This window comes from Pelobates fuscus, chromosome 10, assembly GCF_036172605.1.
Source record: "Pelobates fuscus isolate aPelFus1 chromosome 10, aPelFus1.pri, whole genome shotgun sequence".
Classification (NCBI taxonomy): Eukaryota; Metazoa; Chordata; class Amphibia; order Anura; family Pelobatidae; genus Pelobates; species Pelobates fuscus.
This window is the reverse complement of record NC_086326.1, coordinates 97,127,830-97,146,199: the sequence shown is the minus strand read 5'-3', so window position 1 is coordinate 97,146,199 and position 18,370 is coordinate 97,127,830. Positions and strand designations below refer to the sequence as shown.

The 18,370-nt window shown below is 38.1% G+C and overlaps 1 protein-coding gene across 4 annotated transcripts in view; it reads left to right on the top strand.

The window, feature by feature from the left end:
- LRMDA (leucine rich melanocyte differentiation associated) overlaps nucleotides 1-18,370 on the top strand; it is a 750,926-nt gene that overhangs the window by 455,872 nt on the left and 276,684 nt on the right. For 2 of the 4 annotated variants that reach the window (XM_063435369.1, XM_063435368.1), the window contains exons 3-4: nucleotides 9,475-9,606; nucleotides 12,145-12,279. In XM_063435369.1, the coding sequence (XP_063291439.1) occupies nucleotides 9,475-9,606; nucleotides 12,145-12,279 (267 nt within the window). Of the gene's footprint in view, nucleotides 1-409; nucleotides 510-9,474; nucleotides 9,607-12,139; nucleotides 12,280-18,370 lie in introns of those variants that run through there. The other 2 variants (XM_063435370.1, XM_063435367.1) reach the window with 2 other exon arrangements.

Sequence of the window (18,370 nt, the reverse complement as noted above, 5' to 3'; positions counted from 1 at the left end):
TCTTTAACCTAGGAATCTATCATTCTACCTCTTCAAGGATGATTTCTTCCTGAATTGGATAGCCTGGGGCTTTTTTGTTGGCTGATCTGTTAACGTTTTGTAATATTCATGACTGTGTTGCTAATGTTATCAAGAAGAAAACTTGAAATATGTTAAACCTTGACTCTCCTAACCCAAGTTTGGGAAAAGAACAAAAAAAGAGAATATGGAAAAATCATACCCTCTTTATTAATATGTGCATGTTTATGACCTTGGAAGAAACTAACCTGTGCAGTACCATTGTTATCCCATCCGTCTGGTATTTTAATCTTTCCCAACCCCCCTCCCCTGAGATCTGGAAGAAGGAGATCAACACATTCTTAAATCCTGTCCCATTTGTACATTGTGTGCTGTTTATTTATGACTCCGGCCTTGTTTTGGTGTTGACGATGTATGACACTGCGGAGTGCCCAGAAGCGGATTCACGCAGGAGTGCTTCTTTTCTTGTGAGCCCAGCATATGTTGTATTGGTAAGCCTGACTACCCAGGGACACAGTGCATACTATTGAAAAGAGAAGCTGTGTTTTCCTCCTTGGGTATAATGGAGCTACACAAGTCCACTTGACGTCTGAGTTAAACAGAGAGTGAGTGATTCTTGCATTTCAAAGACACAAAGTGCTTTCCTTGGAGAGAGGCAGGGGGAGGAAGAGAACCAAAGGCTGTTGGAAACCTTTTAATTAGTACTAATTACCTCAACAGAACACATTGGGGGTGTGGAAAGGATTTGTGTCAGCAAACGGGGTGATCAAAGATTGCGTTGCTTGCATTTTAATCTGTTGGCTGTAAAAATGAGGATGAACTGATAATAGGACCCGAGAGAAAGTGAAACTTGTTCTGCAGATCTTGATTATTGTTCTTAACGTTCTTTTCAGTGTTCCCTTATTTCGTGCTATTTTACTTGCATAAACACAGAAATCTAAGACAGATTATCTCTTTACTACACTCTCCCATTACAGTGCGATCTTGAGCATACATAGTATGTCACTTTTAGATTCTAACTAACAGTTATATGGGTTCCCTTCCCAAAGTGACAAAACAATTCTCTGTTATACAATAATATGCACTGTCTGCATCTAGGATTACAAACTAGTTTTCACAAAGGCAATTAGAGTATCGTGGTAGAGATATCATGTTCTTTTGAAATGCTGAACATTAAAGGAACTCTCCAACTACTAAACCACTACAGCCCCCTGTAGTGATTATGGTGCCAGGCGTACCCTGACACCCTCCCAGGGTAAGTGGTCAAGCTGATTTGACAACTTATCTGGGGTGTAACAGGCACAGGCCAAAGCCTCTTGTGGAACTGGAAACTCCTGCTCGGAGCTCCTGTTAGTCTCACTGAGCTAAGCGACCCACTGACGGAGAGAATCAGTTGAGCGCTTTCACTCATTGAACTAAGCCCTTTACTGCCGGGCTTGGCCCAGTGCTGCAGCATTCGGCAGCAGAGAAGGTGGTGCCGGCAGGCCCCAGTTATGTCGCAGAGCATTTGACTTGCCCACCAACCCATGGAGTATGCCAGTGCCCTTCTGGCACCATAACCACTACAGCTGGAAGTATTCCATCATCATATGTATACATTCCAGTTTTAGTATGTATTTTGTCAAACAGTTCTGCGCATGCTTAGTTAAGCACTGGGAACTCCGAAATCTACAAATTCAATGCGTTAGCAAATACTCATGGATTTTATTTGGAAGCAAATAAAAATGTGGTTTAAAGTCTAAAAGTGTCAAACCATGCATGATAAATAGAATAGCACTGCATGTGGCATTCTGCATGTGAAGAAGTACATCCCATTGATTGCTGAGCTTCAAACTGTTTTTTAAATTGTTTACAAACAGATGATGTTTAGGAGGGTGCAATGTCATATATATTTTGTATGTATTTGATTGTATACATCATGCAAATTTCAAGTTTTAAATAGCAAGTTTGAGTGAGGAAGTTTGACTTGCTACATTGCTAACATTGTCATTAGGATACATTTTGGGCTAGGCTAGGGTGAGCCTTGGTCAAGGTCATTGGTAGGGGTTATAGTAAAAGTCCTGGCTGAGCACTGTGGTGTAGTAGCTGTCATGTAACTTATAACCCCTAAACCAGGAGTTCCCAAGATAATTTAAAACTACAACTTCCATGATGCCTTGTCATTCTAAAGGCATGCAGAGACACGGAAAGCATCATAGGAGTTGTAGTTCTACAACATCTGGGGATCTACGGTTTGGGCACTGCTGCCCTAAACCAACTGCACATGGTTCTGCCATGTGTCATTCCAGTGATGGGAAGTGTTTCTACCATTGAATGATGACCATTGTTATAAAAATGCTGTAAAGGCACTCCAGGCTTTGACATGAAACAACTTTATAGTGCTACTATAATCACAACAATTAATTAATGCCATTTTTAAAGTGAATAATTTATTATCTATGTAGCTATTTAATTTCTTTTTTTATGGACATCAAAAGACAAGTTTTATGGATAACCCCGATTTAACAATAAAGGCCTCAACCAGCCTACTTTATTTATGTTGTTATATTGCCATCCTAACATATCAAGTGCCAATATATTCTCCTGTATCTGCAATTTTTAAACCGTTAATGAAGTTTTCATATTTTTGTTCCCCAGTAGAGGCATGTTTTTGACTTGATGAATGAAAAAGTTAGCAAAATCTTGTTTAACAATTCTATCTGTGTAATAAAAAAATGTATTATAGCTTACTGCAGTGCACCATTATTTGGGATTACTGCACAATTATGGCCGATACGAAAATAACTGGAATGGACAGACAGGTCTGGCCTGGTTTGAGTGGAAAAAATTGAATAGACAGAGACTTTTAGGGTTCTACCCCGTTAAATGATACGTTACCACACAGATAATTAGCCACATAAAGGCTCGGAAAATGAATGTATACAGATAGGGATAAAATATCCTACACGTAATGGGTCACCTTAGCAATAGCTTGATACAATATCTATATCACTTTAATATCGCAAAGCGTCTCTACTTATGGTAGTGGAGCCTACATATGAATTTAGCATAAAACTACTTTGGCTAGATGTGTACATACAGAAACATTTGGTCGTCCTACTTATATGCACAAGTGGATACAATCAAATGCAATACGTGAAAACGCAAAAATAAAATCGGCAAGATTTAGCAGATAGGCGGCCTATGGACTAAACGGTGGGTTAGTAGAACGAAAGAAGGAACACAAAAATGTATTATATTAATCCTCTCATAGACATACAGAGCTAGTATTTATGAGCATAAGGAGTATTTGTGGGTATTGTCCAAATAAAGTCTCTACATATAGAGTTTGTGGGATACAGAAAAAGTCTGTTTGTAACAGTATTACAGCTGGCACAATTCACTGCTGCTATAAAGGAATAACAAAAGCTATATTGTATCCAAAGCTGTTTTTATATAACCAATATGGTATGAAGTGGTCTAATGCAGAAATATCTGTTTTCCCAGATATAATGTGATGGCAATCACTCTTAGATCACAGACACAGATCTCTAGTGATAAAATCTTCTGTGATCTGAAATGTAGAACAAACAGCCATAGTGCTCTCCATTAAAAAACTTTGAAATGTATTGTAAATAAGATAAAATACACCCACAAAGGTGCAAATGGAATGGAGCAACTATAGGGTCCTTTGGAGTCTGCAAGATCAAGTGATTGCTGGAATAGTGGTGGTACACTTTCCTCCGGTCGGCTGGGAGGTCTCGATGTTGGGGAAGAGGTAAATCTCCCTTCGCGTGCGTTCCACCTTGTTCACCCGACTTGCGTTCCACTGGGACTCGGTTTCTGGATGTTTGTGCGGCTGCTGCCGTAAAACCTTACGCTTTTTATGACTCGGCAGGGTCACTTCATCAGAGGCTGGTGATTGTCTTAATTTGACCCCTCAGTTTATATAGCACTTGTGATCACTCATTATGAATAACTGCTGTACTTTGGGGATCAATGGTAGTATCAAATATATCATTAATTGTTTAAAAAAAAAAAAAAAAAAAAAAAGACTCCTTTTACATCAGAAGTTAAATCTGTGTCATACAAATTATAACAATGCAAATAAATATGGAAATACGAACACAAATGCTTAAAGGACCACTATAGTGCCAGGAAAACAAACTCGTTTTCCTGGCACTATAGTGCCCTGAGGGTGCCCCCACCCTCATGGCCCCCCTCCTGCCGGGCTGAAGGGGGAGGAAGGGGTTAAAATCTTATCTTATCGTATCTCCTCCTCCTTCCGACGTCATCGTCTGGATGCATTCAGTCAGTCCATAGGAAAGCATTGTGAAAATCACAGTGAGAAGCGCGGAAGCGCCTCTAGCGGCTGTCAATAAGACAGCCACTAGAGGCTGGATTAACCCTATTGTAAACATAGCAGTTTCTCTGAAACTGCTATGTTTACAGCAGGCAGGGTTAACCCTAGGTGGACCTGGCACCCAGACCCACTTCATTAAGCTGAAGTGGTCTGGGTGCCTATAGTGGTCCTTTAACCCCTTAAGGACACGTGACATGTGTGACATGCCATGATTCCCTTTTATTCCAGAAGTTTGGTCCTTAAGAGGTTAATGAATAAAATCAAAACAAATATAGTGATTGGTGTTATTGGAATTTCCAACATGTTTCTTAATGCATGTAACCAAATCTTACAAATCGAAAATATTTGCAAAAGTGACATAAAAGCACCGAATCATTGAAAAAGAAGTAAGACGGTGTCTAAACATAGAATCTAAATATAGATAAAGTTTGAAAGACAAATGATTTGTGCCCTGAGATAAATCAGACAGGAATACATTTCCCTATATCCTGAGAGAGCTACAAAGGGAGTGGGAAAAATACATATACATATTCTTATTCGTAATAATCTCTATTTACAACATAAATGTGAGGACTAGGCTCACCCTGTCTAGATGTTTTGTGAAGCAAAAATACGAGAACGTTAAAAGCAAGATAAGAAGTGCATGTAGAGAAATAAGAATTAAGAATATAAAATATAAAGATATATGACCTATACTAAATTTACAAAAAGTGAAATATTCAAAATAATTGCTTTCATCAAATAAGAATTTTGCTGTTTTTCAAAGTCGCCACGTATAGTGGCACACATAATGATATTCCGCTTATACACCTGATCGTTGATTAAAGGTTTGGATGTAATAAGCAGGGTGATCCCTCGCTCATGGGTAAACTGCATAAAAAAAGGATGGTACCTTGGCATGCACATTACCGCAAGAGGGCTAAGGGTTATGCAGGGGCCATGCATGGAGGAAAAAGGTTTAGTGTGCACTTAGAGCCCAGTGCCAAGGTATCAGCCCTGCCAAGAACTTCAGTCACATTCCTACCAACCAAAAACCTCTACTGATCCTAAGTCATTAATCAAAGCTGAGAGCTGTCTTGACCCAGGCAACTTCCCTTTGAAGTGTGGTGTCCTCTACAGCAGAGAGGGAATAATTTGCTGCCTGATTCAATGAGCCATCAGTGGAGCAAGCAGACCTAATGACATGTGAGAATATTAACCTCCCAGCACACAGAGCTGTGAATCCTGCCTGGCAGTCTATAACTCACCCGTCACACCCAGCCTCGCTCTGCCTACCTTGCTGTCTCTCCCCTTCACTCATGTTGTGAACCAGGGGACAGGGAGAAAGGCCCCACACTCTGCAAAACTAATTATCTTCTGTCGAGGAGCACGGGAAAGGCGGCTGAGGGTTTCAGTAACCATGCGACTTTATGAAATTGAGCGCAGCTCAAAAATGCTGTGCTCGTGAAAAGTCTGCGGCCTGCGTGACAGGTATCTGTGAGCAATCTGACAGGCGTCTTATTGCTGCAAGTTCCCATTCTGAGGAATAGAGATGGACTTTTAACCCTTTTAGAAATTAATGCCTCAGCGTTTTATGACATGCAGCATCACACATTCAACTAGTAAAATAAATTGCTGCCCCCACAAATGCTTGCTTGTTTTTTTTTTCTTAACTTTCCAACCAAGACATATTGTTGGCTTCACAAGCATTCATGTTATACCAATGCCCTCAGTTATACATCTTTAAGTTAACTGATTTCTTAAATGAATACTAAAGAGTTAGGAATGCAAACATATATTCCTAATCCTAGTGTTAGCCCACATATTTAGATGTTTGGGCCACCCAGAAGTAAGAAAATAAACCATTTTACGTCCATGCCATGTGCTGTGGCCATCCTGTCTTCACTGGCTGAGATCATCAATGCTGATGATCTCAGCCAATCCTATGCTTTTTCACAGGGAAGCATGTGCGTGGAGGGGAAGGGGGGCTAGTGCACATGCGTGGCAAGTGCCATGCTGCAGCCAATCAGCCTCTTTTCATTGGTGAATAAATTTCTATGGGGAGTGTACAGTGTCTCCATTTAAGGGGTGTTGATGCTGAACATCAGTGCTGTGATCTTTGCATGACCTTGTCTAGGAAGTCCCTCTAGTAGCTGTCAGAATGACCGCCACTAGAGGTGGTGTTAGGCAACAATATAAATACTGCCTTTTCTCAGAGTATGCAGGGACATAGCTGTACTGGTTCTGATGCCCATAGTGTACCTTTAAGCTTTCTATCAAATTTTAAGCAAAATAGGACTTTAGCCATGTGAATTAACTGATTGAGGCCTAGATTAATATTTTTTAATAATCTTTTTAAATAATTTAATATTGTTGGATAAACTTTGGAAAATTATATATTCCAAATATTAAAATCTCATGAAAGATATCCTACATAAAAAAAAGTAATTTTATATATTTATATTTTTCACAAGATTAAATAATTGGAAACCTTTCTCCAAACATTTTTCAATAATTTGAAAATCTTATCCAAAAATATTAAATAGAGGCCTGAGCAGGAATAATTTAACCTGGCTAGTGGTAACATATGACAAAGTTAGTGGGGGTTGAATGCCACCATTTAATAGTGAATCCAACAAGCACTTCTCAAGTAAGACTCTGATATAACTTCATATAATGATGATTTATTTAAAGTCCATTTGAAATGGGATAGTGTAACCATAAATATCTGGTACATTTCTCATATTTAAGTGTAAAGCAGATATTGATTTGCATTTTATATCATCTGATGTCTTCGCATACTAGATGGTAGGTAGTAGATTTTGTATTCCTCATCAAAAGAACTACCAATTGGAATTTTGACACACAGAGCTATACACAATAAATACCTTTTTATATTCTCATGTATGGAAAATATATATATTTTGTTTTTGAGGGGTGTGGTTTTGAGACAGACACACAGATATGAAAGAGAAAAAGGCAGACACATAAATACAGTGTACAAGAAAGGCAGAGATAAAGTGTGACAGAGCTCATATCGCTGACAGGCAGTTTACAGCTGTGCATCAACGATTTGCTTCCAGTGATAGATGGATTTTTATTTTATTTTTTATTCTTTTTTTTTTTTATACTAATAAATAAAACAAAACAATATCATTAGAATGTGCAGTGTCAAATGGGATTATTGCCACTAGAATTTTTTTTTTTTTTTTTCCACAAACATTGTTTAGATTTGGTTTTCCCTACAAGAATCCGCTACTGTACAGCCTATTGTTTTACCTGGTGTGTGTATATATATATTTATTATGTATGTGTAAATAAAATAAAAATTATACATATAAATATATTTTCTAATTTAAATAATAAAAAAAACATTTGTCAACAGTGAAAACTGCATTGGTACCCCTGACCATGCTACAAACTTCTCGCCTTGGCGCTCCCCCTTACTGCTAATGAGGGCGAAGCGCAAGCCAAAGGCAGTGATTATCTAAAATTAGCTGTGACAAGGAGCTTGATCATAATTATCTTAACGAGGATAGGGTTAATTACAGTGGAAACTTAAAATTCGTTTCTGCTTAAGTCAGAGGGACAGCAATACGTTGTGATGGTTTGTCATTTCCATGTTGACGTTTGTGGCTCTAGTCATGATTTAGTAGACGTGGGTGGAAGGGGTGGGCCATGGTGTAAAATAGATTGTAGGGTAAATGTGGTTGAGATCTGCATTGTGCTTTTTCCAATAAGAACACAGGGGTTATTCACTGAAGTGGGAATTCAAAGTAAATGTAAAAATTTTGGCCATAATTGCAGATTTAGAAAAAATTCTCCATGACATTTCAGTGTTCATTTTGGCTAATTTGGCCCTACATTTGAAATTCACTTTGAATTATCTGCAAGTGTTTCTTACATAAAAAACTACCAATAAAAAAGACCAATGATTATCTATACCTAGTTCACGTTTCTATCATTTGTGTTTTATCATTCCGTCCACCACTTGCACCTAAAATGATGTCCTGTGTGGTGATGTTCACAGCAATAAAGCTTTTTTTTTTACATTATTAATTTTACCACCCATAATAAATTGCACATGTCTCTGGCGGTCAGCCAGTTAAGGCATCCAAGCTGTTCAATATTATTTACAACTACTACCTAACTCAGTGTCATGGTCCTTCCCTCTGAGCCTCACAGCTGTCACTGTGATTTATGCTTTGCCCTCATAGTGCACAAATATGTTCTACTGACTGGACATGATGCAGTGCTTACCCCCAGAGAACCTCCAATGAGCCTAGAACAGAGAGCTCGAATAGACATAGAGGAAGACTATACCTTTATAACCAAATGTGTCTTATCTGGCTAGAAATGGGTTAACGTTTAATTAAAAAAAAACAAAAAAAAAACTCCATTCGCATTCTCTGTTTGTTGTCGTTATTGTTGTTATTGTAGGGGAGTAGGCAAAATGGGTGGCTGATATTTACTCGGGCATGTATGATGGATGACATCTTAAATTTGTGCCCAGGGAATGAAGGTGAACTGTGACAGCCTTATTTGTCTTGGGAATGGAGGTTGAGTCCAGGAAAGTCTAGGTGCCTAAAGATGCCAGACAATGACAAATACATCTCACTGACTATAGCTGGAGACTTGGGGATAAGAGGTCATTCTTTATTTTACTCATTGACCCTCATGGTTACAGTGGTAATAAAAAAAAAAAAAAAGCCAAAAAAAATAAAAAAAACAGGAGAGAGAGAAATAAAATCCCCTCTTAAATAAAAAGACGACAAACTCAATGCGACAATGTCTAGCTTGTCAATTATAGTAACTGTTAATGGTTGTGGGACTTCTGAATTTTGATGTGTTTGCAGGAAGCAGAACATTATAGGGAAGGGAGCCCAAATTCTATGTATTGGAGATCGGTATCCATGTAAAAAGTGGTAGACTGGACTATGTTGTTCTTAAAAAAAAAAAAAATAAAAAAAAAATATTTACAGATAACAAAAAAAGAAGTCATGCGCGATAGTGTGAATGTCTGTTCCTATGGAATTGATCTGTATTTGTGTTATGATTAACTGTTGGTTGCAACATTGCACTGATTTGTTTAATGCATGCTGATTATTGATTACATAATCTCTTTATTGCTTTAGGTCCCTGGACGGGCTGGAAGGCTTTCAATCACTGGAGGAGCTGATATTGGACAACAATGAGCTGGGAAATCATGTTTCATTTCCACCACTTCCAAGCCTGCACACCTTGACGCTCAATAAGAACCAAATATCCTTTCGCAGTAACATAATAGGGTCAGGAAAATAAACGTTGTATTTCTATTTTGTCATTTATTAGTCAATGCTATTGAATTGCTAGTTTTGTGGAATAGTAATGAACAGTGTAAGTAAAGCATGCTTCAGTTGAGGGTATTCTGTAATTTAGGTTATATTAATTAGCTACAGTTTAAATAATCCCAAGTATGTCGGTGCTTAATCCCTGTTAATATAAATGGCAGCCCTATAGTAATTGTATGATTTACTCAGATCATAGGGGGACTTGACTGACGTGCACAGTTGTCAATAACTAACCATTAACTTGTGAGGCCCTGGTGTTCAGATGTGATCTGTAGTTATGGTTTTCCATGTCACGGAATGCTCATTTAATGATTGCAAGCCAAATGTATTATATGTTGGTGAATTTAAAATAACCAATGTGTAAGTAACTTTAAGGTTTCCTGTCTAACTGCATATCTGTGGCCTCATACAGGACTGATGCATACACCTGCAGCCCCTTATAATATACAGTTACAGCCTTCTTGAAATGCCCATAGGTTCTCTTGCATGATTTCATTTATTTAATAGTTCTGGCACTTAATCATTTTATTTGAACAGTACTTCAACAATCCTGCAACAATAAATAGACACAGTGTTCTTCATCAAAACATAGTATGAACCAGCGCTGTGGAATCTGTTGGCGCTTTACAAATACCAGTAATAAATAATAAATAAATAAAAAAACACAAAGGTGGTTGGTGGAGCCATTGAAGGAAGATATGCTTTGCGTGTCACTGGTGACTAGAGACAATAGATTGACTGTAAGGGGACATGTCAGCTGAAAAACGGCTCTGCCAACCTGCCTTCCAGTACAGACACTGAACCGTTCTTGTATAGGCAGAAAGGCCCTGCAGTGGCTTTGCCCACAAGTTTAATTAAGTGCGTCATCAGTCTGGAGGTGTTTTCTATCACCTAGTTGAAAACATTTTGTTGGGTAAGTAAAAAGGCATCATTTTTAAGACTGAGCCAAGACCTTTGTCACCTCTTCCTTCCATCCACACTAATTTTATTTGCTGTTTTATATCCCCTTTGAAAATTGTAAAGTGCCGCCGAATATGACGTTTGTATAAAAATGATAATATTAAAAGTGTAGCGTTTAAAATAAATGTGACCAAGTAATATATGACTGCACTGTATTGTAAACCTGTGATTAATGTGAGTGCCTCGTTGTTGTATGTAGTGCATAGTTTTACTCTATAATGGGACATGGATGTGGTACATAATAGTTTGGCACTATTATAAATCTATACGAATAGTTTGAAGTGCAATTTTTAAAATCCACTAATTTGATGGCGACTTACCTTGATGTAAAAATACTAAGGGATAGGATCCGAAAAAAAACCATGGGATGCCAAATGTTACATTCACAAACTGCATGCTAGAGAACTGTGATTGTATGGCGAGTTTAGTTTATTCTAAGTTTATACCTCTAAAATCTTACTGGGGTATTGTAATTGTGGAGATATACTTTTTAAACATTTTTTATTTCATGGTTTATATGCAATCAAAAATGTAATTGCAAGATGTATCTCCGGTTACGTGGAAGATTCATTTTTCCTATACTGTATGCAGATGTTAAATATACTTCTGTAACCTTAAGAACCTGTGCTGTATTTTGCCTAAATATATATGTGATGTACGGACCCAAAATACATCTTAAAAACAGAAGACAGTCGGTAATAGGTTCTTTGAGAATAACATAAAATGCATTAGAGAGCAAACTGTATGTGTAGCATCCTGTGTAACTGCCCTCTAGTGGTATATTGACAGTATGCAGTGAAGCTCAAATGTGAGCAGGGACTACAGCTGAACATAGTTCAAGAATTGGCTCGATATAACTTGTGAGCCTGGGTACTGCACATTCTTATAGAAACAAAAGCTTTTTTTTGTGGATGTGAACTGAAATCAAAAGAAATAATGTCAGGCTTTTTTGCAGAATTAATAAGATCTTAAAATAAAAAAATATATAAAAAAAACTGCATATACAGCGGTAACTGAATGTTTTTATATTCACCCAATGAAACTCCAAATCGTCTCACAATTTGTATTTTACTGCTATGATTTTTCTAAAGCTGCTGATAAGCAAACAAAACACACAACAAATGGCTTTTCTTAAATCCATCAAGTTCAGGCTTTTACATATCTGTATTACTGCCGTTGATCCAAAAGAAGGCAAAATGCTAATTTTCAGCAGTTTCATATTTTGCCACTATTGGGAGAGGGGATAGAGAAATTCTATGTGGCTCCAAAATGGCAGTAAGATTTCCTTTTCGATAAGTAAGCTATGCCCCTTCATATTCACTAATATATATGAATAATCTGTTTTTCAAATTAAACAAACAAACAAACAAAAAAAAAAAAATCCAGAAATTGTTGAAAGCATTTGTACAGACTCTGATAAAGCAAACTCTTCAGGAAGAGAATTCCACATATCTATTGTTCTAACCTTAAAGAACATGGTTATTATCCTTAACCTAATTTGTCTGGATACCTGACTGACCTGGACCATCTTCTAGACTCAGTGGCTTCTGCAGCTCCTGCATTGGAATACCTAAGTCTGCTTGGCAATCAGGCATGTCCCAATGGGCTGGTTAGCATTGAAAAGGATGAAGATGACTATCAGCGATACAGGTTAGTGCCACAAACCTGCATTCTCTCAATTTTTCTTATTGCCAAATTATTATGTGTGGTGTTTATCCAAATGTATGTAGATAGAGATCTGGTTATTAGCAGAGATACATTGTTTTTCTTCTTATAGAATACCAATTACAGCCAGATGACCTGTTCATCCAGAACAAAAAGGCATGGTTTAGATCACAGCAGAAAGAAAGAAAAGACAGGGGGGGGGGGGGGTTGGATATTTCTACTTCAAAGCCTTATTTTTTTGTAAGCATGTAGTTTCTACCTAAAGGTCAAAGAATTAAACATTTTCTGGAAGAAAGATGTATTGTGATGCCATGATGTCTGTTTTCCATGAAATGATCTGTAATATTATACAGACAAAGAAAATTATCAGGATATACCACTCAGGCAAATCCACGTGTCCATTTTAGATGTCTGTTCAGGAACTGAAAAAAGGCAATTTGTATTTTCATATGACAGGTCTTTCAATTGGAGGCCTGCAAGGGAGCTATTGTAAGGTAATTATTTGACATCACTGTTATAGTAAAGTCTAACCCACAGGCTTATCTATCTAAATTATATTACTAATTAACTACCTACTCTCAAGAAAAAGCTGGACAACGATGCTATATGACATTTTCTATAAACCCTGTCAATTTATTCAGTTAGACGTCAGTGATGCAAAGTGATGGATTGATTTGGTGATTGTTTTACTTTTATTTTTTTGGTGTACTTCTGGATTGCACTACAATTTAAACATATTTATCAAAAAATCATAGACTGTGCTTTTCATTTCTCTAACCCAGTTTCACTCCAGTTATCGATTAAAACAGCCTTACTTAGACCTTGCTAGTTTGTCAAGCAGCAGCACCTGCCTGGGCAAAAAGCGTACCTGATTATAAAATGGTTACACCATCAATATAGATGCAACTGCCCAATTAAATGTGTGTAAAATCCCGAACAGCCAGTAGTAGCCAATTTATGCTAAAGACTGATTGTCTTTGCCCAAAGTCGATATTTTCTATGCCTGTGTTCCGTAGTAGAACTGTGCTATCACAATCATGTTAATGATGCATATATACAAACCGTTGCCTAAGCCTTGCAGTTGTTAGATATTCGTGCTGGTGGTCTATTGTAACCAGATACTGTGGAATGATTTTGTTTGGTCTGTCTTTTCAGCCTGGAGCACTGTGTCCTCCTCTTATTCAGGTGGACTTGTGCTCACTATCGCCTAATTCAGAGTATTCACGTGATCTATTGTGACATCAGCATGCTCACTTCCATTCTTATTCCATTTGGTGATGCCAAATTAACAAGGGCCAGCATAACACAAAACCATGCACTTGCATCTTCAAGCTCAGCTGAACTGACACGGAATTCCAAATGAAATTACACTCTGTTTGGAACCACTAGGATTGTTATGCAGGCATCATATGGGTTCTCCACATGGATTGCTCTTTGTATGACCTTGTGTCTAACCTGGTGCCTCAGACATGGGAGAAACCAGGTTATTTAATTGTACTCTCAGAAATGTTAAAGAAAACATCCCTTTACTCTCAACCACAGGGAATCAGTTGACAATTATAGGGCCTTTTCTGTGCAGGCAACATATACCAGTATTTTGGAGGAAAATTCCCCTTTAAAAATTGTATACAATAAGTCTTCCGAGAGCATATTTGGGCCAACCTTGGTAACTTTAGTTAACATGAAAATCAAATTCTGTAATAAAAGTTACTTCGGCTTGACCAGCACTCACTTTATGTAAATGATACATAATACTACTGTGTGGATTTATGTAGTATAGCACTCAAGTTGCAATTGCTGTTGAAAATGGCGGTCTGCCGGTATGAGAAGCTGCCTCTCTCATTTCAGCTTTAGTCATATAACTCTATTCAATGGTGTTTTTCCCAGGTAATCCTGGTGCGTATACTTGGCCTCGCTGCCTAGTTGCCCAGCCTATATTTTTGATCCTTTAAGAGGGAGTGTAAAGATTAGGGTAGTAGTGTTAGTGGTAGTGTTAGGATAGTAAGGATCTAGTGTAATAGCTTGATTAGCTATTAAAGGTGTCAATTAAGTATATAATATTACACTAATTATAGCTCCTTTTTACAGTGCCAGTGTGATGGGCAGAACCATCTCTTATTTGTCTAGTTAGAATTAGACAGATCATCTCATAGGCTTATCTTGGATTCAGTCTCTGGCCCAATTCCTCCTACCATTGAAAAATAACGATTTCAAGCATACTAATTATTTAGAAATACATTCACTTACTCCTCAAAAAATCCGTATCCCAAGACATGCAATAATTCCGAGGTACCGTCTCTTCACTCCTAAAGATTCTAGAACATTTCATGCAGGGTTAACAGGGCTTCTAAAGAGCTTCTTAGTAAAAAAGGAATTTACAGGGTTTGTGTTTACTTTGTTAGGGCAGCACTGAAACATACATGAGCTCTGGCAAGCCATGCATTGTTCCCTGTTTATTATGGGGAGGGGGAATATTTGTGCAGAATACATCATTATCAATGTTACACAATGTGTAGCATATGTGTACGTTTAAATAGTACAGTTATACACAAATACATACACACTCACACATACACCCTGTTGCTTGCACTTGTCATTCAGGAAATAACTATATTCCTGCTCTTTACAATTTTGTGTTTAGTAGAAAGATGTACACGGTTTTGTCAAGAGCAGTTAAGGGGATTATTTTTACCAGTACGGTCATTACTGTATGGTAAAGGTGCCGGTGGAACCATTGTAATGGGTAGCCATTTTGGCTGTAAGAATGCTTTATCTGGGAATGTGAATTCCTCCGTGTGAGAGTTTAACTGCTGTCGTTGTAGAGTTCTTGTCAAATGTTCTGGGGAATATGCTTCAGGTCATATTCTCTTAGATAATAGATTGCAGCATTGCTGAGGTTATATATGAAAGCTATGAGAAATACGGCTGCCTAACCCTTCAGCATAGTCTGCTTCATCTTAAACTTTTGTAATAGGCCCCCTGAAGCAGTTATGGATTTGGCTGCAAAACAAGGCACCATCTGCTTGTATACTTTACATCTAAGCAGGAAGTGAGAGGAGAAGAAACAGGACAGGATATAAAACATTTTTACAAAGTGCCACTAGTAGAACATATGTTGGCAATGCCTCACATGTCTTGAGTTTTTCTTAGGGTTACGTGGGGGCAGGAATGTGTACATACCTAGGCTACAGCCACAGTTTGACATTACTTAACACGAGCAGCAATAGTGACCCAGTGGCTGGGACTTGTGTCCAAGCAAGCACTGTAAACCAGTAACTCAGAAATGCAGTCTTAGAACTGCTTTAGAATTCCGGTTAACCTACTTTCACTAAGGTATATGCCACAGAGGGTGTACCGTGTTAATGTCTTGTGACATTCTGTAATAAAAAGAAGGGGGAATACAAACATATATTTGGATTTCATATTATTTTCTTGTATTTTCTGCCCATGAGGCTCACGCTAACATCAAACCATCAATTCATTATGTACAAGTAAAAGGGTAATTGAAACCTGTTTGCGGTGTATTTCTTCATTCTAATATGATCTATGTAACTATATGCAATAAAACACCCAGCAAATAAATATGTACAAACAAATTGTGAAAAGGGAATAGGCTTTATTGCATAGATTGTTTTAGCAGTTACTGCTAGCGCGTTGGTTGGATATGAAACATAAACTCAATGATGAGGTAGAACTGTTGAAATTCAGACTTTTAAGGCGATTCTAGAGTTTCATGTGTAAAAATACAGAGATCATATGTAATCCCATATGCTTGTTTGAATAGCAGTAGGTGTAACATGCCTGTATAAAATGATATATTTACAGAAGGCCAGGTACTAAGCTACGTAAATAACAGCAGCGTTTTTTCATGACTACATGATGGCAGCCGTTCGGCTCAGTAGGGCCTTAGGGACACTATAGTCACCAGAACCACGACGGCGTAATGTAGTTGTCCTTGTGTGTATTGTATCTCTCTGCAGGCTTTTTAGAGAACAGGCAGTGTTTACAGTGCTGCCTAGTAAAACCTCCAGTGGCTGTCACTCAGATGACCACTTCCTAGGTAAGTGCTGCACATTGTACAGCACTGCCATTCAGCGTCTCCACGCTCTGCATGAAGGCGTTGAACATTCCCCATAGAGATGCTGATTGGCGCATTGAGGCGTTTTGCCGCACACACACAACAACCTCCCAATGCTTTCCTATGGCAAAGCATTGACTTGGCTAAGATGATGAAATTCTTGGCAATATAGTCGAAAGTATCTGCGAGACTGGCACCGCGTGGGATTCAAGGTGAGTAAAATCACTTTTTCAAAGCGATGTAGGAGGGTCCGCGAACCTAAATACTTAAGGGACACTATAGTCACCTGAACAACTTTAGCTTAATGAAGCAGTTTTGGTGTATAGAACATGCCCCTGCAGCCTCACTGCTCAATCCTCTGCCATTTAGGAGTTAAATCCCTTTGTTTATGAACGATAGTCACACCTCCCTGCATGTGACTTGCACAGCCTTCCATAAACACTTCCTGTAAAGAGAGCCCTATTTAGGCTTTCTTTATTGCAAGTTCTGTTTAATTAAGATTTTCTTATCCCCTGCTATGGTAATAGCTTGCTAGACCCTGCAAGAGCCTCCTGTATGTGATTAAAGTTCAATTTAGAGATTGAGATACAATTATTTAAGGTAAATTACATCTGTTTGAAGGTGAAACCAGTTTTTTTTTCATGCAGGCTCTGTCAATTATAGCCAGGGGAGGTGTGGCTAGGGCTGCATAAACAGAAACAAAGTGATTTAACTCCTAAATGACAATTAATTGATTAGTGAAATTGAAGGGGAATGATCTATACACTAAAACTGCTTTATTTAGCTAAAGTAATTTAGGTAACTATAGTTTTCCTTTAGTTTAACACTAGAGTTGTCACGTTTGTATTCCTTACACTACAGTGTTTCTTTAACCCCTTAAGGGCACATGACGTGTGAGACATGTCATGATTCCCTTTTATTCCAGAAGTTTGGTCCTTAAGGGGTTATGCCAGTGTGACACACACTGTAAATTGAAAGAATGTTTTGCCTCTGATTATAAGCAGGTTTTAAAGCCCTTATAATAATTTATATTGCCTATTGAGTCAGCTAGTTATGACATACGTAAGTCAGTTGCATTGAAAATATGTTAATATTTTGTTTCCTTTTACAAATTGCTGGGCATGTTTTAAATTCTGTAATATGTAAAAATATTGCATAATCTGTCAAACTGTGACCATATCAGTAGTATGGTCTAATGTAGGTCTTGGCCCAATAAAAGTTTCAGTAATATTATTGACCGATAATGACAGACTGCAATAGCATGCCATAAATCTGTAGTTCATTAAGGGGACATTCTAAGGACCATAACCACAGTAGCTCATTGTAGTGATTATGGTGCAAAGAGTCTTTGGTGTCAAGCTCTTTTTTTATGTTTGATTAACCTAAAGCCTACCCATCTGAGCTTTTTTACATTACCTAGCAGGCATTGGACTGAGATGATAACCCCACACATCCGTTTTCCTGGCAATGCAGGTCCCCTCTCCCTCCCACCTCCGAATCCCCGGTTGCTGAAGGGGTAAAAACCCCTTCAGTCACTTACCAGAGGCAGCGACATGTCCCACATCGCTGCTTCTTCCTCCGCCGCCACTCCTCCTCTGCATTACGTCTGCATCAGTGATCAGAGATGCAAAGATGTAGTAACACGTTTGACATTTCTGAGGTTTTATAACACAATATAGTAACCCAGGACAAACTTGAAAACGAGAGAAATCCCAATGTATCTTTCCTGGTAAAATATTATATAAATAAATAAATAATGTCTGGGATAGCAATCTAACTTTTTGAGCCAGGGACATAGTCTCCCTGTGTGAGTAAATACACTATTCGCCTAGCTTTAACTGATGTGTTCTTGGAAGTTATAAAGAATAATCCAAATGTATTCCGAGTCAGCTGTGATATAGAAGTTGTAGCTAGAGTAATTTGACATATGCAGTGTTTTCTTGGCCCCGTGTATGTGTGTGCGTACAAACTATGAAGTGTCCCACAAGCAGAGCCTTG